This window comes from Poeciliopsis prolifica, unplaced genomic scaffold (genome assembly GCF_027474105.1).
Source record: "Poeciliopsis prolifica strain line A6 unplaced genomic scaffold, Auburn_PproV2 SCAFFOLD011, whole genome shotgun sequence".
Taxonomy (NCBI): Eukaryota; Metazoa; Chordata; class Actinopteri; order Cyprinodontiformes; family Poeciliidae; genus Poeciliopsis; species Poeciliopsis prolifica.
The window spans coordinates 12088907-12115506 of NW_026562386.1; the positions used below are offsets into that span (position 1 = coordinate 12088907).

At 35.1% G+C, this 26600-nt stretch overlaps 1 protein-coding gene across 1 annotated transcript in view; it reads right to left on the reverse strand.

The window, feature by feature from the left end:
- Positions 1 to 26600, reverse strand: part of luzp2 (leucine zipper protein 2) — a 154493-nt gene that overhangs the window by 31655 nt on the left and 96238 nt on the right. The window contains exon 6 of the mRNA XM_055036816.1: positions 7356 to 7418. Within this exon, the coding sequence (XP_054892791.1) occupies positions 7356 to 7418 (63 nt within the window). The remainder of the gene's footprint in view (positions 1 to 7355; positions 7419 to 26600) is intronic.

Here is a 26600-nt window from a genome sequence, read left to right on the forward strand (position 1 = left end):
TACAGTAAATTCAATTTCAGAAGATGGTATTATAACACTTAAAGAAGACTACATATAGTATGACCCAAACATGTTCTATTAAATAAGGTATGAGTTGGGTTGATTTGACTATACTTAATATTCCTATTAGATATGAAGTAGATCAGTTTGTCTTGTTAGTGCATTTTGATTACTTTTGTTGTGTATTTATTCAAAATGGCACAAAATTAGCAAATGTTTTCAATCAATCAAAATTTCTAAATGCTTGACATTTAACAATCAGATGGTGTTTACTGAAATCTATTTCTATTTGTAGAACCATCAGGGGTCTTTTTTTATGCCAAGCGACCACACAGAAAATTGGGCAGAGAGAAAAACACAGCAAATAACCACAATCTGAATCTCAAATTAGGGAAAGAGATCTTCTAGTACCTATTGTGTCTATAGTAGGACTGCATTACCAGAGAAAACCTTTCAGTGGGGAAAATATTGGTGAATATTGTGACAAAAACATTACTTGCTGTATAAGCCTATTTTTGTATTTCCCCTCTTTCTCATCTGTGCCGCTATCGCTCTGGGTCCTTTCTTATTTTGAGCATTGTAATTTGTGTCCATAGTGAGCACCTGCTTCCATGAAACTGTCCAACTGGCATGTAACTGTAGCAGCATGTGAACTATTTCAAATACATTTGAATTGGGAAGGTTATTTATATATGTTCTGTTTAACAGAATGTATGGTTTCCAAAAGGTTTTTTTTTTTTTTTTCTGTACCTTTCATGACGCAGTATCCAGGAGATGTGGGCCTTATAAAGCTGACAGTAATTATTTCTAACACAAATGGCTGGAAAACAACTACTGTCAGCAGGATTTTACATTCTGTTCTTCTGTCTTTTAGAAGTAAATGTGTTGTTTCACATTCCTCCAGTGGAAGCAACGAGGTATGTTTTGTTTGTATTTCCTTTGCATTACAAGTCTGTGTTCTTTTATGTGAATATTTTTTCTTGTGTCTTTTTTTTACATTTCCAGAAGACCCATTGCATCTGTAATAAAGGGAGATGTTGCACTAATAAAAACTAAAAATCACCTATCACGGCTATGTTAAACTTTGTTCATGAGGGGGGGGTCTGCTACAGAAAGTTTATTATACTTGGATTATACAGACCAACAATTATTGCTGTCTAAACATCTTTGTAAGATTAATATTGCAAACACTTATATGACAATGCTAATATACAATATGTTGTGCAGTTCAATTATCCAGTAAATTTGTTCCTTTTATCTACAAATAACTGTGTTTCATTAGCATAAATTGTAACCTCTTTCCCCAATACACATTCAAGAAAAAACTGATTTCTCTTGTATGAGTTTGTTTCAACATACATTGTCCCTGTGGAACAACACAAACAATCCCCATGACAAAAACATCCAAAAGTGATAGGACACAAATTGCCAATGACACTTAAGCAAAATGCAGCTATCCCCACCTTATGCTGAATTTTTAAATGCAACAGGAGTGCAGCATGGTCATAGACCTGCACAGTCGAGCAGTGGGTTGCTGACGGCTAAATGATCACAGCCTCAACTATTATACTTCAGTCATTTCTGTCAGAGTAATTTGATTTATTCAATATGAATAGTGAATGAGGTAGACGACCATAGCCATACATTTATATTAACCATAGATTCAACCTTTGTACTCTCCCTACAGATGGACAAATTGCATTGCAGGATATATCATACGGCAGTGAATGCGCATCTCCCAAACAACGTGCTATCAAACTGCTAAACATCAAACAAACCATGGGAAGATCTTACTTTGATTTTTCTTTCCTGAAAGAGGCCTGGGGCATCCTAATGTTACATGGCATTTAACATTATCACTTATCATCATGTTGGTGCCTCCTGAAAGGCTAAATAAATCTGCAGTTGGGTTAAAACTTGAAAGTGCAAACACACACACAAAAACCCAACCTACAACATAAATGGGGTAATGTGACTGACATAGATGCTTATCCATTTGAGTTATTAAATCAAAAGCAGAAAATGGCTGCACTATCCACTTTTTATAATTGCACATTTTAATAATTTCTTTCAACGACGTTGCTAAGTGTCAGAAATCAAATAGCTGTTAGTCTGAAAAAAAATCATGTCAGATGTCTGTCCGTTAAATTACAACATTATTAACAAATTAATTTATTTCAACTTTTAAAACTTATGATAGATTCATTACTCACCAAGTGATTTAAAAAATAATATTATTCTGATTAATATCAAATAAAATTTTAAAGTAATTAAAAAAATAAAATAAAATAAAAGTAAGTGTGTTAAATGAATGTTTAATACAAAAAATTTATATAATGTCTCACGAGGAATACTACTGACATGATTCCAGTAGATGGGCAATGACACCCTCTCCAAGACAGATCATCTTAGAAGTTTGCTAATAAATAAGCTGGCTGCTTAGAGAGAAAGCTTGAGGAACATTTACTAGACTTTACAAGTCAGTGCCGCAAAACCCACCAAAAACAAATATAAGAGATGTAGAAGGCACACAATCCAACTTGCTGGCAGAGCAAATGCTAATCTTCATGACACATTAGTTTCACTTATTTCACTGAATAATGAAAATCAGTTCATCTTTACTGTTATTCAATCTTATTTAGATGGAACTGTTATAATGAAATAATTTGTTGTTTTCTGTCAATCGCTTGACAAACAAAAAGTAGTCTGTAAAGACCATTCTGTCTCTCTGGCTGTTAATTCAAATAAACAATATAAAAAAATCCAACAAAGAAGTGGCAACAATTTATATAGAATATAAACAAATTTCTATTGTTTTAATTCTTCTTTTAAAAAACAAAGAAAATGTTGCATCCAAAAATCAGAATAACCCAAAAAATTAAAAATAAGTCTAATTTATGTTGCTAGGAACCTTTATTAAGGCTCCTAGCACCTTAAAAAAGGTGTTAGGAGCATTTATTAAAATAAAGTTGTGGGACTGGAGAGATTTTCTTCAAAGCTCATTAATTGTCCCCAATATCTAAAAAGATAATGACATGCAGCTTCATTCAAAAAGCCCTGCAGAATTAATTACACAAGGCCATTCACCTTGAAATATGTCATTACATGAAATCCTTCTAAATCTGAAGTTTTATATTTTAGCCCTCTTTGTAATTTGTCCAAGTAAGTACTATTGGACGGATGGTTGGACAGATGGATGAATGGTTTCCATGGATGTTTCAGTTAAATCCTGATGCATGAATTCAACGTAATTTCAGTGATAACAGCTCTTACACTGAAGTGTGAAAACATCATTCTTCAACATCAGGACTGTGCAGCAACACCATAAATTTGACAGAGGAGGGAAAGGGGTGATAAATTCATGCAGATGTGAAACAGATTAAAGGGCATCTCAAATGCCATTTATCTCCCTCCTTTAGCAAATGGTTCTAACTTTGACACTGAATCAAGGTTTCTCAGCTATCAGATGTTTCCCTTGAGCGCATCAGCAGCACTTTGATATGTTCCGTGACATTTACATAATGAACTGATAAAACGTAAAATAGTCAGAAATGTATAGCAGGTAATGCTGAATATCCTTGAAGGTTTTCTTTCCAGTTTGAATAAAGGAGCAGGATTTGTGGTTTTATATGATTGCTAAAGTGAAATAACTGATTTAGTGGCGTTCTTCATTGTGTCTATTTCAAATTTGGCTAGAGTTCTTTCTGACTGTGAGTCAAGAGATTATGTTTGAATACCAGCAATTCCTCTACGTTGGTTTCAAAACTATTCATGAGTAATATATCAATTAAGTATCAGGTCAGTGCCAACACCTTCATAAATAATCTTTCCTTTTGAGAAATAAGCACTGCTCAAATGATCACAACTTTTGAACAACGGCTTTCAAAAGAGTCTCAGGTGGATCAAATGGGAACCACTTTGAAAATGTGCCAATGTATCAGTCCAGCTTCCTACTGCCTAGCACTGCAGGAGTCGCACGATGGAGGGGTCGTTCTTTGCTCCCTTTTTTTTTCAAATAACACCATTTTTTTAAATTACATAATATCTTTTTTTTACTTTTTTGTTTAGGTCATGCTAAGAATTTAATCTATTTCTCACTAAGACATTTATCTGATGAGTTGGATGTGTGAATCGGATACCAAATTATCTAACCTAATAAAGACTAGTTTATTGTTTTACCAATCTAGAAAAAATAACCTCAAGACAGGTTTGAAATGATTTATCGTAGTGTTATGTTTCACCTCACATTGTGTTTTTTGTTGTTTCTATAGGGTGAATGGTTGAGTAAAAGGTTTATCCCTGTCCAAAGGACAACTCTCCTTAAAGGATTTTTTTTCTTCTTTGCTTTCATTTTCTTTCATTATTTGAATTGATCAACTCAGAATTCCTAATGCCTTGAGCATATTCTCATTTAAAATTAATTTAAAATATAAACACTTAACACTTAGATCATAAAGTATTCAATAGATATAATAAACATGTAAAAGTAGCACTATGAACAGATGGTACATCATCAAAATGTGGGGTTTTAGTAGGTGTAGCTCCTTGAACAGCTCAAACAGACAAACTTGAGGCAGAAAAGGTGTTGCTTGTAATTACCTTTAGCAATTGTTTTTCAGGCTCAGAGACCATCTCTTTCTGTCAGTTTGTGGTAATTACAGTGTGATTACAGGTTCAGTCGGTAACCCTTCCCCTTAAAACATAAATAACTTTCTAGGATTAAAGTCGAAGCATGGAACAATTTCCTCTCACTGATTTACTTCAAAAGCCAAAGTCTGGTAAGGGAATTGAAGACAGTGACCTCCATCTACCTGTTTTCAGAAAAAAGTCTGCAAGCTATTTGCTGGCTTAAAGACCTTAAAGTCCAGCAACTGTAACTAGAGTTCTTTTGACGATAATCAAAAAAATTCAGAGTAATTTTTCTTCATGAGTTCAGTTAAAAAGACATTATTTGTATTAGGTACAAAGAAAAGTTATACCTTTTTTTAACCATTTGCCTAAAAAAAAGTTGGTTCACTAAATAATGACCCACAGATTCAATCAGAACCTTTTCGTTGTCTTTTTACTCTTTCCAACACTTGAAGTGTTCCAATCAGCCGGGCTGCATCACAAAATGTGCCATCATCTTCTCAGGGTTTGAATATGTGATGATAGCAAAGATAAGCTATCGCTGGCAACATGTCAGCGAGTTCAGCTTGAAGATTTTTGAAGGAAAGAGGCCAGAATTTTTAACTCCAATTTTCTATGTCTCAGTGGGAGTATGGGAGCAACCTTAGCTTTGGAGCTGACTTCAGAGCTGATGAAAAGCTCCTCAACATCAAAAGCTCCCAAACTCAGTGTTCTCTTTGAGGGCTTTAGAGATCTAACTTCACGTGGTGTTGACTACTCACATTAGTCCATTATTGCTGATGCAGTTCAAGCCAAAGGGGAATTTTCCAGTAATACAATTCCCAAGGCAATACTGATGCATGACCCAAAATTAAGTTTCCCCTCAAATTCCTTAATGCAGTGAGATGTGACTGCCACAATGGGGAATTGTAAATAATGAAAACATTTTTAACTCTAGAGCAAGAGTTATTAAAAAATATGCCAGAAACCTATGAAGTTTCATTTAATCACCATAAAAAAGTTTATTTTTTTTCTCTCTATTAGAAAATACCAAGTTTATTAAGAGTAACTAAAAGTCCAGCAATAATTTTCTTGTGATAATTTTTTATGTGTTTATTCCAGTACAAATTATTTAAATGGGTAGACAATGAATGAATAGAGAAACAGCATGCCTGGTAAAATTATTAGGATCCCTTGAATATGTTTCTCTTTTTTTCTGGTAATAATAAAATATATTTTTCAGACTATTGCTTTCAGTGTTTTTTTTTTTCACAAAGAAAAATCTGAAAAGTGGGACATGCATTCATATTTAACTGCTTTTACTCTTTTGACCCTAACTAAAATTAATTGGATCTAAACTCCTTCAAAGTCCACTTATTTAGTAAACCAAGTTCAACTGTGTGAAATGTATTCCTTGATAAACATGAAAGAAAGTGTTCTGGTCAGACCAAAATTGAACATTTGGCCAAAAATATGATGGCTTAGGTCAATTCATATTCAAGTTTGGGTATGACCTAATCAAAGTCATATGGTAGCCTGGAGGTGCACAATTCAAAAACGCTCAAACTTAGATTTCACTTCAGAGGTCTGACCTAGAATCTATCTGTCACAATAGCAGTATCAAGCTGCCCACATTCTCACTGTAAAATTTAAATAATTCCACAAACTCCACAAGAAAAGATTGGGAGTTTCAACAAAATGGCCACATAACTATAAATACTGCAATTACACACCAAGAATCAGCTGTGATGTGAGCATGTCATCAGGATGCCTGCCAGACCTGCTGTCTTGTACAAGACTTCACGGCTAAATTACAGCATAAGCTTCGGTCAGCAGGAAGGTAAAAGGCAGCAGTCAAAAGCTCAAGGCTTCAATGAGGATGTGAGCTCCCTGGACTGTGCTGACTATGGCAACTGGCAGCCGAGTCGAAGCACGAAAAGATGAAAAGTGACAGCGAAAATGACACAGACGAACCTCACTCAAAGCTGCTCTCTCTGCAACTATAGCTCCTCAGATTGCACTGCACAGCAATCAAATGGGTGACAGTTAGGTACAAGTTGCTCTGAAATTCACTAGACAGGCAAAACCAAGCAAGTTTATGTCCATGTCTGAACTCTAGAAGAATGTATAAGTGACAGAAAGAACAGAGTCAAGAGCTGTAGCACTTGCTGAGATTGCCTGGAAAAAAGTACAAATTGTTATGAGAGATTAATTCACAAACTATTGTTAAATGTTACATTATAAAGAGTCTGCAGAGCACCAATTTGAATCTAACTTCAACTTTTATGAACATTCCCTCCTGAAAATCTTATTATAGACTATGTTGATATAAAAACAAACCTTAGCTAATAATGTCAATACATAATGTTCACACTTAATATCAGTAGGTGGAGAATCAACAAAAAGTGTGCAGAATAAGAACTTTAAATCTTTTCTCAAGTTTATTCAAACAATAAGATACCCAAGGCTGAGAAGAACCTCAAGGGAAATTAACCAAAAACTGATTTTTCTCATTTGTTTTATATATATGTATATATATTCTTTTGGGGGTGAGGGGATAAATTTTAAGCTTAAGTTTGGATAATTTTTAAGCTCTTATCTGTTTTGTTATATTTTTTTGCTTGCAAGAAAACAAGTACTGACCATAATCTCTTTTGAATTCCTCCAAGTCTGTTATCAGAAACAATAATATGGAAATCAGAAGAATTCAGAAATTAATGCCTTTGAAAAACAGAAAAAGTCCTTACCTCTTCAGCATATGCATCGCAAAGTTTGTTTCCAGAGAGTAGTTTATTTTTTAGGCTCTTGTTCTGAAAAACAGGACAGGAAAAAATGGCATTAACTACTGAACAGTATGTTCTTTTAGCTTTTTTTTTTTAGCTTACAAAAGCACTTTGACTCAGTGTGCGACCATTTGTCCAGACCCACATTTTGCTGCAAAGACATTTTGGTAGCAAGTGCTTAGTTAGTTCTCATTTTCAGCCAAGACCAAAGAGCAGTCACAGATGCAATTGTTTAAAGGGTTCACAGATATAAAAGCTTTTGAAAGAAGGTAGGTGTAGTTCAGGGTTTCAACCTAGTTCAACCTAGATTAAAATCATTTGCAAATGAGAAGACAGATGCAAGGTGTGAGTTTGAATATTAAAATCTTGAATTATCACATTGATGCAGTAGAGAAAATTACAAAAGATGTGTTTCAAATATGAATAATCCTTTGTAAATCTCTGTAAACTTAAATAACTCATAAACATGTTTAACTTTTTAATTGTATCTGCCACTATGCAACGTGTAATTCGCAACAAAAGAATGCAACCCAATTTTAGAAATGTGACTCTTCACTTTTTTCAATGTGTTATTTTCTCAATTGGAATTATAGTGCAATAAAATAATACATAGTTAAGTCAGGGAAGACCCTGATTTTTGAAGAGGAGGGTCACACATAAAGACAGCAGAGAATTCTGGCCACAGGCTTGATGTGAGATGACGCGCCACTAAGATCTTTTTCTCTGAAGTTGGTCTGAAAAGATCTGCTCCACATTCTTTAAGGGGGAAATTTGCAAATGACACAGCTGAGAGAGCGCATGCTGAGGCAGAAGAAAATAAAGCCTGAAAGTGATAAGAGCAATTTAAGAGGAACAGAATTTTCCTTTATAATTGGCAATGATCTGTTAGTATGAGTTTTGCTTAAGTAACTTAATGCTTAGCCTAAAACACATTCAGATCTTGAGATGACCCAATAAAACAGCACAATCAGCCATGACAAAAGCTTCACCAGGGTATATGGGGAACTAAAATTGGACTGTTCCCAGCATCTGCATTAGGAAGAAAGCCTTTTAGACAGTCTGTTGTGATTTAAAACTAAACTGACTCAGAGATGGTAGGAATAAATTCTGCTTGGTAAAAACGAGCACAATTCAGGAAATATGATATATTATACAACGTAAATAGAAGCTTTACATTTGTTTATTTTTTCTTAAGACTGCAAATACAAAACAGCAGTATAAAATCACAGTATCTGCATGCTTTCATAATTTTGATGTTTTATAAGGCTTTTATGTCTTTGGATGCTCTGTTACTCTTCTCTTTATCTTAGTTAAAGCTGAAAAAATTATATTTGGATGTCTCTGTAATGTTTCTATAAATCCTCTACTTACCTTCTCCTAGTTAAAGCTCTTTGATGAAAAGTATGAGGCAAAAGATGTTGGGAGCTCGTTTGTTATTCCTTAATTCAGCTCTAATAATTTTAACGTAGTCTTTCTGTACAGTGTGAAATCATAGCACATTATATCAAGGCACAGATTCAGTTTATGTACATAACTTTACATTTTTATGTAAACTGAATCTGTGCCTTCAGCTCATGTATATAAACTGAAGGCACACTTTATGTCTACAAACTGTGTCAATCATACAGACTGTGCAGACTGTGTGCATGATTTAGTCTGTATGATTGACTGAATCATAAAGCATTACATTCAAGTTCACTTTGTTATGTCAATACGGAAAACATTGGGAAATCTAGCTGATTGCATAGAGTTGCTGATTTTGCAACAATCCATCCACCTGGACAAAATTACAACAGCAGACTGCTGTTTCCATCAAGTCATTAATTTTGCAGCAATATTATACTGGACCTTTATATTTTGACAATGGATATGAGAAATAGGTTAGATTTGTGTAACCTGTTCATTGTTTCTAAATAATCATGTTAAATGCTTGCCAGCCTCACGCCAGCTTTTGGGTCCTGCCCAACGACATGCAAGAGTTTTAGCATGTGTTTCAGAGCTTTGGATCTTTTTCTCGGTGAAGTGAAAGGGGTATGAATAAAAACAGGATGTTAAGGTGGCATCTACACACATACATTAAAAAAAAAACACTCAAGAGATTTTCAGAAGTTTGTGTGAAGACTGAGACATCAAATAGAGCCTTTGTATACAAAGGTGAGTTGGATAGACATGCGATTGTGTTTTTTGAAGCCACACGGAAAAAAGTATGAAAGATCAATTTGCCCCTAGAAATGTATGTTTGACTGATGTGTTTTAAAGTTGTATACCACGTGGACACTGCTACTCTGACATAAAATAAACAGTCAGTATCAGACCTTTGGATGAAACATATGCAGTAAAAAAACACTGTTGGTGGGGAAAGTGTCTAGAGATAGAGAAATAAATAAGCCTTCAAGTCACAATTCCCAACAAAGATGAAACAGTCCAGTGGCGCTGTATTTGCACACCTCACCAATATGTGCAGATTTTTGGAAATATCAGCAAGCTTCTGGAGAAAATTTAGTCTAGTTTTATCAACATGAGGCCATATTTTTTGAAGCTGTCATGCACATTGCACATGACAATTTTGGAATACGTCATCACAACTACACACATACGGTGCATCAGACTCCTCAACAAACACAGCAGAGGCACACTGAGCTGAGGTAATGAGCTGCACTGGCAGCTGTTTTGTGATTCAGTGAGGCAAAATTGCTCAAGCATCACTTCCACACAGGACTACCTTCTATCGTCCCTACAGTGGGACCACCATTTGAGGACATGTGGAACTGGCAACTATCGTAAAATGTGAGATAGCTTAGCCTCAGGACATACTGAGAGTGAAAATTAGATCTTTTGGAATCAGAAAGTCAAAGAGCATTATGCAAAATGAAACACACTGAGCTGCATGTGTCATAATGTGTTATTCTTTCAGCACAGCCATTCTCTGGATCTAAAAGATTTGGGTACTGCTTGCTAATTCATTTATTTTCTCTGCTATCTTTATCTACTTCAGGGAAACTGGGGGGTGGCGGTGGAATGTGAGTGCATATGTGTGAAACATATCCCATCTGTCATTGGGTGAAAAGCAGAATATATAGTGAACAGAAAGCCACTAAGTCACAAGACCGAGTTAGAAGCACGAGACAACTTATTTACGTGCAATCAAAGAGAAACCTAGAATCACAATTTATATGCATGAATTTGGATTGTGATAGAAAAATAGAGTAAGGACATGAACTCAGTCAATGAATAAGGGTCTTGAACAAAATATTGACTTGCAAATTATTGTGCATAAACCTTTAAAAATTAGCATTTTCATGAATAGTTTTTACTTTTTGAAGACATTTTGGGAACTTGGAAATTCTTGTTTTACATGACAAAGTTAATTTATCGAAAAAGGTCACCTTTAACGTGAGAGACTTCAATGTGGGAATGTTTTAGCATGAGTGTGCTTAAAATTGTCAGATACACAATATTTCTGTGGGGACCAGTTACTGATAATGCATGCTTCTCCTTTTTAAATCCCCATTTGAACTTCTTATAAAAGAACAGCTCATATCATTGGCCATCAAATCTTCCTGGATTATGCCAAGATGTTATTGTGTGGGAGCTTAATGCAGTCAAGAATTTAGACCAGTTGTGGATTTGGAGGTACAGCACAAACAAGCAGAGGAATGAAGCTAAATAAATTCTGTCACTTCTAACATGTCTCTCCAACAGGCAAATATAGTCATGTTGACAGTGTAGAAGGTTTATTGCTTTATGTGAGTGTCAGTTTTTTTAAGAATTGTTTTTAATAAGAATTGTGACATTTATTGAAGAGGAATACCAACCATGTTGTGCTTAAAGGGTGACCGAAATAAAAAAAAAAAAGTAGATCAAATAGGGTAATTGTAATGGAGAGCAGTGTAATGCAGAATTTGAAATATTCTTGAACTTCGTGTTCACTGCAGCAGAGTGGCACTGAATGACCTTTGATAGTCATTGAATGTGTTATGTTATACATAACTTGTTATCCCCATCCTATGTTGGGAATATGTTGGGAATTACTGATCTTATCAATAAATATAAGGGTAAGTGAATTTACCAGTAATTTGTCTTAACAGATTATAATTGTTCTATACTAATTTTTGCAGTCAGATTTCACAGTGCTCAACACTCATCAGTGTAGGGTCCTTTCAGCCTTAGTGTGACATGTGAGAAAGTAACTCTTCAACAAGCAGGTTTTTCATTTAATCTCAAGTTCTGCCATTCACGCCACTGAGTGTGAAAGTCACACACATAATAATTTAATCCATTTATCATTTACATATTAAATATCCCTTTGAAGCTGTTTCCTCACAAATGTAGAAACTTTTATAATATAAACACAGTTCTCTGTGATACAAATATGTATTTCTACTTTCAGCAGTCAAATTCATACTATTCATACTATCGATGGCATGAACCTTGGTTGACACCACTTATGAGTCCCACAAGCAAGGCGTTGTTGTCACAACACATTTTCTCTTAAAAGGTCGGAGACAGGAAACGTGGTTTTATTCTGGAAACAATATAAACAGTTATCTAACTGTGAAAACCTGAGTTATTCTGAGAAGTATTTAGTGACATTCTTAAGCCTTTGCAGAAACATTTCCTGGGCTATGTTGAAGGACCATAAATACAGTTATTATGCTGCCACAAAAGCAAAACAGAGAATGCAGATCACCGCTGAGTTTGAAAGTATCATGTGTATAAATTCTGATTATAATTTATACAAATGTCACTTTATAATGTATAAAATGTATAAAGTGTCATTTGTATAAATTATGATCAAATGTTTAATTCACAAAATCCTAAGTGCTCCTTGCTAGTGTTTATTAGTGTCAGTGAGCAAAACAGTTGTGATGCTGGTGCAAGTGCTTTAGAGTGAGAGGTGAAAATGCTGACATGCAATTTGTCTTGTCTGTTGTAAAGATACATTTTATGGGGCGTGGGAATCTCAGTTGTTTTTCAAGCTTTACTTCGTAAAGAGGATGACTGTATTGCTCTCAAAATGTTGATTTAATGTACTATGCTCCTTTTTCATCTTTTTAAATACTTCTCATCAGTTGCAAAACAAAACCAAGACATTTTTGCTTAAAATCCAGCAATAATTTTGGCTCACAAAATTATTGCTTTTCGACAAGTATTAACCTATTGGGATTGGCTGTTTATCTAATCAATGCCCTCTTTGCCCAGTTTGTAAGTTAGATTGAAGACCATAGATTTGCAGTTGTGCAAAGGTCTGTGCATTTTTTTTAGAAAAGTTGTGGTTTATCAAGTTTTTAAAATGTCCACTATCGCTGCACAAGCCTGCATTCAACATATCCACAACTTTAATGCTGATCTTTCTGGTGTGTTCCCAAGTCTTTGTAATGAGACTTTCTCAGGACAGCTGTTTATTCACTGATGATGAATTTCAAGCTTGTGGACTGTGCCTTACAATTTATTAATGTTGTCAAATACTATGGGGTATTTTTGAGATTGTGTTTATTTGTAAATAAATAAATGAATAAATAAAATAAATAAGGGTAACCATTTCTCATTTTTTCACCTAATACTTAAGAGTAACTTTGTGTTAACCCATCACTTAAAATCCCAAAACATTTCAGTTTGTGGATGTAAAACACAAACTATTGTATGCCTTTTTCAATCGACTTGCTTCTTGATATCTTTTTGGACAAAAGGCTTCCCTCAGGTGAAGAATAAGGTCTTCTGAAGTTCACAAAATGATTTTTAACACCCATCCATTTTCTGTTCACTCTTATCCCTAACGGGGTCGGGAGTTGCTGGCGCCTATCTCCAGCTGTGTTCCGGGCGAGAGGCGGGGTACACCCTAGACAGGTCGCCAGTCTGTCACAGAGCAACACAGAAACAAACAGGACAAACAATCATGCACACACACTCACACTCACACCTAGGGAGAATTTGGAAAGACCAATTAAACTAACAGTGATGTTCATGTTTTTGGACTGCGGGAGGAAGCCGGCGTGTATTTGTGTATGAGTAAAGAGATAAAGAAACACTTTCTCCAGAGAAGGGAAAACATATATATGTATTGGTTCTGACATCTAAATAAATGATGTAAAGCTATTACTGTTATGCTTTTGATATGTAAAAATGGTGAGAATGACCTTATCCTTCATACTTTGAAAGAGAGTAAGGATAATAATTAGGAGCAGAGAGATAAAAAGTTGGATGAATTAGTTTCATAGATTAAATTGAACTACAAGCTGCACCAAGCTGTGATGAAATTTTTTAATGTCCACTCAACCTTTTAGCTGTCTCACTGTCCAGAGATGATATTAACCCTTCATCTTTTTTTGTCTTCCTTTTCATCTTTGCTGTTCCCTGTACTTTAATATATGCATGTATAATTAAAAAAGAAACATGGAAAGTTCTGCCTGTTTGACAGCATCTGTCACATATTAATGAAGAGATTTCACACATAACAAAACCAATTACAATCTATGTCACTGAAGACCAAGAACCAATCCCAAAGCATTAAAAATAAGACTCTCACAATGCAAAAACACTCATATGGGGCACACAAGTAGCAATGTATTTGAAGAACCCATCTAATATAGATTACTAACATTAGCAAAGCAAATGTTCGGAAAGGATAAACTATTAAAAATGACATGTCCAGATATCATTTGTCAGCTTCAAATAAACTTATCTTGGCAGTTCCTTATGGACTCCTGAGGTCAAGGGAGAAACTATGTATAAGTGATGGTCCTTTTCTGTCACAAGTCCATTATTGTGGCACATAACATTATATAGGCATAGAGTTTCAAAACAGTTCTTTTTAAATAACTATTTAAAAAAACCTTTCATTTTACTTTATGTATGTACCAACAAATAGACTAAGAAAAATGAAAACATACAGCACTAGTAGCTATAGCTTATTTCCAGCTTGTAAGGCCAGTTCAAACCATTTCATTACTTTTTCAAGAATATGTTCATATGCACCATATCACCATTGATATGCATTACATTCTGATTTGATGGAAATATTTCTCGTGTCTTCTTTTGGCCTCACCATATGTGTCAGTTCCATTTTTTTCTGTAATGCCTTGGTGAATTTCTCATTTAATGAGTTCCAGTATAAGACATGCAGCAAGGCTTAGGGCTATTCAAGAAAACAAGATAAGATGAACTGAAGCGATCCTCTTAGAAACATGGAGATGCTTGCTTCTGCTCATTCCTAAGCTGGCACACTGACCTAAACACTACTCATTCCAGTCAATTTACTTGCATTAATCTTTATAAAATGGACTTCTGTGGGATTGTCTCTCCATTTTACAGACTTTTTGTATTTATATATATAAATCTGCCATTTATAAGAGACATAAAATCTGAAGAAAACCTAAACAAATATGAATTAGTTTTATATATATAAAAAAATTCCCTTCTCACCCACTGCAGGTGGTTCTTATCCTCTGAGCTCGGGTCCTCTACCAGAGGCCTGGGAGCTTGAGGGTTCTGCGCAGTATCTTGGCTGTGCCAAGGACTGCACATTTCTGGACTGAGATGTCTGATGTTGTTCCTGGGATCTGTTGTAGCCACTGCTCCAGTTTGGGGGTTACTGCCCCGAGGGCCCCGATGACCACAGGCACCACTGTGGTCTTCACCTTCCAGGCCCTCTCCAGTTCTTCCCTGAGGCCCTGGTATTTCTCCAGTTTCTCGTGCTCCTTTTTCCTGATCTTGCAATCACTTGGTATTGCTACATCTACCACAACGGCTTTCCTCTGATGTTTATCCATTACGACAATGTCTGGTTGGTTCGCCATTACCATTTTGTCTGTCTGGATCTGGAAGTCCCACAGGATCTTAGCTCTGGCGTTCTCCACCACCTTTGGGGGTGTTTCCCACTTTGATCTCGGGGGTTCCAGTACTTTTTCTGCACATATGTTTCTGTACACTATGCCTGCCCCTTGGTTATGTCGTTCCATGTACGCTTTCCCTGCAAGTATCTTGCATCCTGCTGTGATGTGCTGGACTGTCTCAGGGGCCTCCTTGCACAACCTACACCTTGGGTCTTGTCTGGTGTGGTAGATCTGGGCCTCTATATATATATATATATATATATATATATATATATATATATATATATATATATATATATATATATATATATATATATATATAGCAGATCACATCACAAATGGAAAATGCACCATATAGTATATTATCTTTCTATCATAGCTTTTGCTAGCACTTCAGTTTTGATTAACTCCTCCCAATTACAATGTGAGAGAAAACGTAGTTGTCACAATCTTAAAAAATTCAGATTACACCTTGTAAAAACTCAGCCTTACACCTTGTAATCAAGAAAAAATGCTGACTTAAGTCTTTGTCTTATATTTAGAGATATGATTGGAAAGTAATGGGTTCATCCTGCTACCGGTAGGTAGCCAGTTCAAACCCTTGCTTAGGGGCAGTGGTCAGAGGGCCTTGTGGCACCAATTAAATGGCAGCTATGCTTCTTTCCAGAGCATCTGTGACTGATCATGTGCCATCATCAGTGTGTGAACATGTGTATGAATGGGTGAATGACTGACATTCTTGTAGTGTGAAGTTCTTGGACTTGACAAAGTGCTACAAAAGTGTGCCATGGTAACATTTGCTGTTCCATTGTTTATTACTCAGAAGTTTTATAAAAATGAAAAAAAGTCTTAATGAATAAAAGTGAAATTAAAATTAATGTCAATGTATCATGCTAAACTCTGTGTTAAACTAGAACAGGAAAATATTTTGGTGAAAAACACATCTAAAAATGTCAAATGAACTAATTTTAACTGTCACAAAACGGTCATACATTAAATATTGAGAGAAGTAAAAGAAAAAAGTTATATTTAAAGTTTGTCCTCAAAAGAAGAGCTTTTCATACTAACTAACTAGGTCAACAATTTATATGCAATTGTTGACCTAAATTGAGAATTTTAAAATTCTCAAATTTAAAATGAAAATTGAGAATGATGGAGTCATTGCACACAATTTTGTCCATTTGTATGTACAGACATATATACAAATATACAGCCTCTGACTATCATATCATATTTGAGTTCTCTGCGCCATAAGGGATACACAGATAATTTTTTTTCTCTGAACCAGAGCATTGTTAAGGAGGGAGCTCATTTTAGCGGTTGGGTCTCTTTGTAATCCCACTGAGATATCGTCATGCACCACGTCTCATGAACAGTGGTGACTTGGACTTGTAAAATAAAAAAAATAAAAATGTGTCTTTTGGTCCATCTCTTTCTTCCACATGAAAGGCTACAATGCCCCCATTATGGGAAAAACAACAGCTATTGATCTCTCTTTCCAACATCCATGAAGGCCTTAAAATAGGTGATGTTTAAAATTCTCAATTTTAAAATGAAAATTAAGAATGATGGAGTCATTGCATAAAATTCTGTCCAGAAATACATGCAAATACATATTTGTATGTATGTCTGTACATATAGACAGACAATACAGACATACATACATGTCTGTATGTCCCAGCTTACTTGGGACAGAAATTAATTCATCACCTGCTAGAAGGATTCCCCCTCTTTCCAGTTGAAAACTGCAGTTGTATTCTTGGAGAACTTGATTCTCATCACGTTATTTCACACTTAACTGCAAACTGCTCCGTTGCATAATAATGATTGTGAATAGAAGACACCCACAAAACAGAACTTGAAGCCAGGGTATTTAAACTCTTAATGATTGTACTTCTCCATAAAAGCCACAAAATGAGCAAGTAATGAATAGCAGAATCCAAATCCCACACAAAAAAGATAGACTTTGTGCTGAAGAAGTGGACATAACACTCTTGTGAGAGTATCCAAATCTGAAAATGCTATATTCACACATTACCTTCACATAAAACCCACATCAGACATAATTTTAAGTTTTCTTAATATTTACATGACACAAGCAACTCTCCTCCCAATTCATCTAAGGTCTGACAGTGGGTTGACAATGCCACATCAATACTTTTGGGCCTGGTTTCCAATAATGTTTAATAGCTTTGATGAACAGCGTTTTGATGTACCACATAGCTATAGTCAGACAATAACTGTGTAGTACACAGCTACACAAAGGTAGCAGTATTAACCTGAAGTGTGCAATGTTTATGCGAAACATATATGTAGTCAATGTAGTCAGCTGTCTACATGTTGCAGGTTGTTGCCTCACTGGCTTCTGAGTAAGGTTTTCACTGCACTTTACATAACAAGCATAGCTGACAACTATGTCCTTTGACTTTGTGCTGTCCACTACTATATTTTGCTCACTGCTTTTTGGGTGTCTGCTGTCAGACAGAGTGGGAAAATGTAGCTCTTGACCTCAACTGGAGAAAAACACTGCAGAACCTTGTTTTGTGCAAATACAAAAACTGTGTGGGGAGAAAAAAGGCTCCAGAATTTTGACATTTCTGTTATTTTTATTATGCAATCCAATCTCTTGGTATTGTAAGAGGTAGTCGTTAGTAAAGTAGATGCCAGTAATGGGATAGGATTAATAATAATAATGTTGTCTGAATAAACAAAAAAAAATTGCCAACAAACTAGTCACTCGTCTCTTAGATGCATTTATGCAGATTTATATGATGAGAGCAATTATTTACATAACCATGACACATCAGCAATATGATTAATCTTTCCAACTATTATACATCTGAGTTTTACAGCGAAAATACCTATAGTGGGTATTTTTTAAAATACTTTCTAACCTGACACTACTTCACTGTCAAAACTGTTTAATTTGAAACAAGCTCAGGTTTGGCTGAAAAAGCCCCAGGCTAGAATTAAAACAAAGACGTTTTTTTTTTTTTTTTTTTTTTCTGAACAACAACAAAAACCTCAATAAATCCTACATCAGTGTCTCTCTCTCTCTCTCTCTCTATATAATTATATATATATATATATATATATATATATATATATATATATATATATATATATATATATATATATATATATATATATATATATACATTAAGAAAACCTTATCTACACTGAAATGTCACAGTTGACTATGAAAGAAAACTTGTCTAGAAACTGAAGGCCAAAAATCAATATCCATGGCAGGTTGTGAGGAATAAAGCTGCCAAGTGACAGCATGACACCATCACTCTGAACACAGGGAGTCCGTCTTTACCTCTTTCAAACAAGTTTCTAAAATCTGAGTTTAGCTGCAGTTCCTGAGAATAAACCAAAGTTTAAAATGTAGCCTCAGTAAAACAATGTGCAGCATGCCACAATTGCAATCCCACTGAAGAAAGTGTTATGCATAAATGGCAGCAGGTGGCTGCGTTACTCAGACACCCCACACGCTGAAAATGAGGGAGTATGATTTTTGACTTGATGCTGATGCAAAACTAAGAAGTACCTCTTTGATGGCAGAGGCAGTTTGCCGTTGATTGTTTTCCTGCTTTTACTGAGAAGTTCAGGGGTTACAGTGACTCACTTATGAGTCATTGCTGTAAAGGACAGCTGTACAAACATATTCATTCTAACCTCTGTATCAGAAATCCTGACAGCTGATGAAATACTTAAATTGTAAATATGCTTGATAAAATTGCTTTGATAAAAATCAGCAGCTTTCACAGACACACACACACACACACATACACACAGTCACACACACACACACACACACACAGTACTACACATATACATTTATCTCTCTCTCTCTCTCTCTCTCTCTATATATATATATATATATATATATATATATATATATATATATATATATATATTTAGGAGTGATTCTGGAAAAGTCTGAACACGCGGACATAAAGTAAGTAATTTGTGTTATTTTAGACAAGTTGCAATGTGGCAAAAACCACACTGGAAACTGTAGACATCTCTTTACACATAGAATGTGATGACTGGGCTCAAAGGAGGAAAGAAGGATGCACATAAAAGTAATTTTGAATATTGGGTGGTTGCTGGATGACCATTCGGACTTTAAGATTGAGTTTTGCAGGTTGCTGTCTGCTATCTGTTAAGAAGAGGGAAAAAGAGCCAATGGGACATAGGAGGTTTTTGGTTTAAGCCATGGCCAGAATTTTGAGAGTTCAAGCTTGATCAGTTGCTTTCCCTCAACAACTGATTCTGAAATATCTTATGATATTTTTGGCATGCATAGTGACAGGCTGATAATATAGCAAATTGAATTGCATTCAAAATCCAAAAGAACATTTTTTTGTAATTTTGGTCTGCATTTCTGTTATGAGTTCTCAGACTGTACAACTACACAGGTACTTTAGACTTTTTGAGTGTAAGTAATTTTGATTATGATGATTCCACAGTGTATGTAGAACACAACACACAAAAAACATTATTTCACAGTGAAAATCCTGGATAATAGCCTGGTATGTCACTTAGACATGTGGTTTTGTGTGAAGGAGTCAAGTTAATATTCGACCCTTATCTGAACTCTTCTTTCCTTGGAATGAAAATGTTAAGCTTTACTGGTTTTTGGAGGTTTCTGATCACCTCCAACAGTCCAAAAGCATTACTGTTAGTTTAATTGGTCTCTCTAAATTGCCCTTGGTCTTGTATGTGTGTGTATGTGTGTGTGTGTCGGGGTGTGTGTGCATGGTTGTTTGTCCTATATGTGTCTGTGATGGATTGGTGACCTGTAAAGGGTGTACCCTGCTTCTCACCCAAAGATCGCTGGGGATAAGTACCACCCCCCAGAACCTAACAAGGACAAGCGGGTATAGACAACGGGTGAATGAATGGAAAGCAGCTAACAAAGCCAACCTTTTTCTGTAACAAAATACATCTGTTCTCATTAAACTCAGAAGTAACTGCTTTTACTCACATTTTCTGTCTAACTGGAAATGGGACTACACCGGAATGAATATCCATGAGGTTTTCAATGGGGTTCAATGCAGCGGCCTATTTTTGAATTTTGAATTGAATCTTGTGAAAGGGTCATATCACTTTTTGTGGCAAAGTATGATGACGACTTCACTTTAAATGATGAACTTTGTCTTGTGATCATAATTAAATTTATGTTTTTAAACACTCACTCTCAAAGGATCTGGTGTTTCTCATATCTGCTATTTGAAAGTTGGTTTCCATTTTACCCTAAAGTGAGACAAACATTTCAAACTTATATTCACAGAATGTGTGTTTACATTAATCCTTATTAGATTATTACATTTACTATCAGTAACGATAGTAAATTTATTTTCCTTTTCTATTTTTTTTCTGTTGAATATTCCGAACAAAAAACATTTTTTAGGTATTTGTTGTAATATATAGAACCCAATCTTGTTTGAAAATAAAGTTTTGTAATGTTGTAAAAAATATTTATTGTCTGAAACTAACTGGGTAATCTGTGACTATCAGCATTATGTTCAAAGACACTTAAAATAAGATATATTACCTGTAAATGAAACTGAAAATGCTGCATAGGCTATTTCACAGATGGTAACTGCAGTTTGTCTTTTTGCATATTGCAGCACTTTGGCAGCGTTGGAAGGAAATGCAGATTTAATATGAGCTGGTCTCAAGGTCCCAGAAGGAAAACACACTCTTGTTCCTATGCAATACTGAAACCACATGATATGCTTGAAGTTTTCACCAATCAATGTAGACTTCTCATTGACAACAAATGGCAAAACTACTTTTTTTCATCATTTTAATGGTAACTATCATATTTTTTACAGATGTTGTTAGAACAGTTTATTGTGTTTGTGCACAAACTGTCCTCACCAAGGTTTTTAATCAGATCCAGCGATCTCTGCAAGCTTTCTGACCAATGGGTTATCAGCTTTAATTAAAAGAATAAAATAAACACAGCATTGGGAACAGAGCAGTTCACAAAGTTGCTTATCCTGACGTCATCTGTTATATAAGTGCCCCTGCTGATAATAAATCTGCAAACAAGAGTGCCAGAGAAGCATCTCTAGTACAGCACAGCAGCATCTACTTTAGATGTTCAAGTTTGTAAATTTACTCTGATCACAAAGAAAGTCTTTTAAAGCCTGCTGCAAGCAGTATGAATCTAAAGTGTCTGAGCTGTGTGTTAGTACACATATAGTGCAAGTAAATATATACACAGTGGATGAAACAAGTATTGAACATGTAATTTTTTTTCTCAGAATAAATATTCATACTAGATGTCATCAAAAACCAAAGTAACACAAATAAATCAAACCAGATTAATCCATAAATTATGAGTACACAAATGGAGTGACAGAAGGAATAAATAACACAAAATGATTTACTAAAAAGCACAGAAACAAATCAAGAAACCATCTGAAATATGTCAGTAATCAGAAATCCTCATTCTGTCAATGTCCAGTTATGGGTAATAACCTACATATGATTTCCCATTACCAAAGTGTTGCATAGTGTTATCAATGACGGGACAGACCTTCACAGAATGTCTTGCAGTGATAATGGTTACAGATGCATTTCTGACCTTCCAATGTTCCATTGTAGCCAATGACTCACTTGTAGAAAAAAGAATGATGATGAAACTTACTCAAAGTGTGCTGTATAGGAATTGGACTAGGCTATGATATACTGGGACAACATGGTAAGGTCAGACAAGGGCAAACTGAGCTCTTTGAATGACATTGCAAACACCATGTTAGGAAGAATAATGGTTCTGTACTGTTACGACTAGCTCAAAGTCATAACAAAATAGGAGACCATGCAGTGGTTAAAGTGCATAAAAAATGAATATTTATTAACAAAAACAACAATGGATTGTGGATGTCAGTATCAGTGCTGTAATGCAAATGCTTAGTTGTGGTGTATGAGTGTATATGGAAGTGTTGAAGTGCAAAAACAAAGTCAAACTCAAATGTGCAAAAGTAGGGGAGCTGAGGCCGAAAACAGAACATCACAAGCGTCAAATGGCAGAGTGGACGCCGAAGGCAACCCAGAAGGTGGAGACAACCAGTTTCAAATACTCTGTGGTCCAAATAAACGGATCAGAAACACCTGCAAAGGGGAGGAGCACAAAGACAGGCGAAAGCAACACCTGCAGCCCAGCCCTTAAGGCCCCGGGCCATAGCAGTACAGCACCCCAAATAAACCAAACGTATAATAGTGAAGGGTCATATTGGTTGACTTCATATAATTTAAGGAAGGATGAATGTGGGAATGAAGATGAATAAGACCAGCTTTTCAAGCAGGTCAATCAGCCCCAAACACACATTCAAGGAAACTCTTAATTGGTTTCAGACAAAGAAAGAAAAATTTATAGAATGCACCATTCAATCATCTGACAGTTATCCACTGAAAATCTGTAACGAGAACTGAAGATAAGAGTGCCTATGAAGGACACCTTCAAGATCTGAAGGCAGTTTGTGTGACAAAATGGCACAAAATCACACCTGTAACGCATGAGACTATTTTCTTCAAACAGAAGACATATTGAGGCTGTCATTGCCAAAGAGGCTTTTCCACAAAGTGTTTTAAATTTTTCAGTAAGTGTGTTCAAGACTCATTCCTGAGACATTCCCTTTTTTTTTTACATATTATTTCACTTGTGGACTATTCTGTTTTACTTGTTCGGCATGAGTGGATTACATAGGTTGTTTCTCACATTTGATATGAATTTAATGTTTGACTTAATTACTTCATAGGATATATTAAAAAAGAGAAAAACCTTAAAATGTTTAATATTTATCAATCCTTACTTTGCCTGTTCGAAAGCTTAAGTGCGAATGCAGCAAAGAACAATTTACAAGTTATGATGAGAACCTTTCCCTAGCGTCTTTGACCGCCAGAGGAAGTCAAATGATGAGCACGGCACAATTTAATGACGTGAAATGATTAAATAAAGCTGGATAACATATCCCACCACAAGCTACTTCTTAGATGTGCCTGTCTCATTTCTTATCACAACCAAACTTTTTGATTGATACCAGTAATCTAATGTGTTCCCCTTACTGTGTGTGTGTGTATATATACATTGCAATTTCTGTTTAAGTAAAAACACATAAATTGCTCTACAGTGGACTCAATCGCGTCCTAACAACTTTAGCACAGTTATCACGAGTCTGCTGCAATTTATCAACAAAATTTCTTTGTGTACCCAAAACACAGGTCTGTTTCCATTGGTGTATTTCAAGCATGTTAGATTTGGTTGTCTTCATGTTGGAACTTTGCACTGCACCACACACAGTCATCTGTTTGCATGTGTTGCGATGAATGTGTTGCAAAATTAATTAGTATCTTTTCCCAATTTGCTTGTGTTTTGTCAATCTGCGTGTGTGCGTGTGTGTGTGTTTTCTAAGCTGAATCACACTGGGCTGATGTTGGATCAGCTGTATATGCCATTTAGCCCCAGTCACATTATCCTGGAGAGGAGCTCTTCTGTAATGTTCATGCTGCCCATTGTCCAGATTACATTTTTTTCTCCTCCTCCCATAATTTGAGAATGTCTTTTTTCTGCAAGATTGAACAATGAGAGCTACCCATACTATGTAGTGAAAATGGGGCTATATTCATGACTGGCTGAGAAGTACTGAATGGATAATTTGAAAATAGATATCTAAGTCAGATGAGTTGAATAAGATTTCCAATAGTGCAATGAATAAGGTCTGAAAGGTTAGTAAGTGGATGGACATGAGGCTATGGTTTGTTGCGAAATACTAAGGCAGTTCATTCAAATGAATTCATGATGTTCAATAATTTACTGATTTACAATTTTTCTTTCTTTTGTCCATAGAACTTTTGAAGTCAATTTCTAGTTTTTAATGACAAAGAGGAAAGGATTTTCAAAACCACCACACCTCCAAACAAGATAAGCAGGGATGCCACTTTTTCACAATGGCAAGCAGCTTGAACAGCAAGATGTTTTTTTTTTCTACAAACAAAACATGCTTTACTTGTAAGAAAAATAATGTGTTCCTTCTTCCACAGAACATAACTTTGTTTTGCAAATCGTAATTCTCTTTGAAACCCTTTCAATTTCCTGGAACATTTCTTTAATATTTTGCATGTACATATCAAATTAATTACTTGTTGAATTAAACTGCACAACAACCACTGCACTAAGAAAAAATAATCTTATCAGGTATATTAAAAGTAATCAATAAGAACAGGGCTGTTAACTTTTGGATACAAATATACTTTATGTCTAATCTATTTGATGCAAGCTGTGGCAGAATTGGTAACTCTCTTAAGCTCTGTTGGTGCTTGAATAGCAAGGTGTCATACACTGGAAGAATACAGTCTTAGCATGACAAATAAGAACAAGTGAATCATAAAAAGTGAATTAAGCATGCCTGACTTTGAAGTTAAAATTGCAATATTTTAAGTGAATTCTTAAGTATTTTTAACTTCTCAAATCATTCTAAAACCATTCTGTCATCTGGCTGAAGTAAATCCTAATCAAGATTTTGCTTTGCTAATCAAAGGCTCATTGAAACTACAAGGAGATCTAAATTTGTTACTCAATAGATACTGATTGCGTGGGAGGATATTTACCAGCTCATCAATCACTGCTGATTGCTTGTTTTTCTTATAATCTTTAGCTAGTCCTTGAATAAAAATACGTATTCTTTAGTCTTACTTGCATTCTGCATTTTTATGTATTTTAGCTTATCTCTCCGAAATAAAAGGTGTGATGGGAAATCAGAGTTTTGTTTTATTTTTAATACGTTTGATGTTCTTTTCAAGTAGTCACAATAGCTACAATTATTTTCTTGTACTCTCTGATATGTGCGTATATTGTAATTCATAATATTCCGTACCAAATCTGCATTCATGAATTTGCTGCATCTAATCAGAGGTTTTTGTAATATTTCAAACCACAATGCCAATAACCTTCATACATGAATACATTGTGATTGGACAAACAAAAACAGTCAAATTTGGACAAACATCCTATTCTACTTAAATTGAAAACTCATTGCCTACTCAGACAGCAGAGATTGGAAAATATATGCAGCATTGTTTGTCTGCAAAACTTCTTTCTTGACAATTTGAGTATGAGAAAAAAACATAACTTACTGGATTAAATTAAAGGACAAAAAAATGACAAAAGGACAAAATCTATACAGTTAAACGGTAACTGTTGATACCAAAGAAAGTCTGACATAAAACTGGATACCTTAATATCAGACTTTGTCCAACTCTAGCTCTTTAGTGTCACACAAAGCAATGAAGTTATGTCCTTGTGTTTGCTTGGGCAACACAAAAACATTTTTTCTGTGAAGGAAAAATTCTCTTTTCATCTTGAAAATCATCCAAAGTTAATCACAAAGTATATTCATGAAGGCTGAGGAAAAATTTGCTGGTGTAACTTACCACTTTATTTCACATTTCACATGTGAAATTTGAGTGATGCATATAGCTCACTTAGGTTATTCATTTTCTTGAAACTTCAACAGTGTTATTCTTGCTGAGTTTCTTGTCAATCGTCATTGTGGAATAATAAGTTAGATCTCTTGTCTCCGATACATGAAAGCAGCAATCAGGTGCAAGCCCACCTGTGCACACAGGGCAAACTGTAACCTACAAGCCATCTAACCTCTCTCTATAGCTATGATTTTACCAGCTGACATTTGTTCTGAATGCATGTCAACTGTAAAATGTGCATGAATCTGGTCTGATGGAGTCTGAATGGGTTACAGAGTTTATATCTGTCAAGCTGCAACCTATTTATTTAATTCTCGCCACACAACCCTAAACAGGATGAAACAGGTTTGGAAATATGGATCTATGACTCAACTCAAAAATTGTCAACCTGGCATTCAACAGGAATGAATGGCCATACCCATCTTATTTAAACCTGGCATTCAACAGACAGTGCATTGAAAACTAATTTATATTCATCCCACTGATACCATATTATACGATCACAATAACCAATGTACATAATTAGGAATTGGGAGATGCCTTATTTTTATTTTTATTCTTTTCTGTAAATTTTATTTCACACAAAACCCCTTTAATATTACAAAAATTACAAGCCCTAATATTACAAGGGCTTGTAATATTTAAATTGTATTATGATATTTTGCTCATAATTTGTATGAGTTAACTATATGTATAAATGTATATCATTAAAATATAAAACTGATTATCTAGAACAATACATTCTTTAAAAAAATTTTTGTTCAAGGCTTCCTCAAGATGCATATAGGATACACACTACATTTTCGGCTCACTTCATTTTGTCACCTTTTTTGCTAGCATTAGTATTACAAAAAACATCTAGTAAATGTTGTGA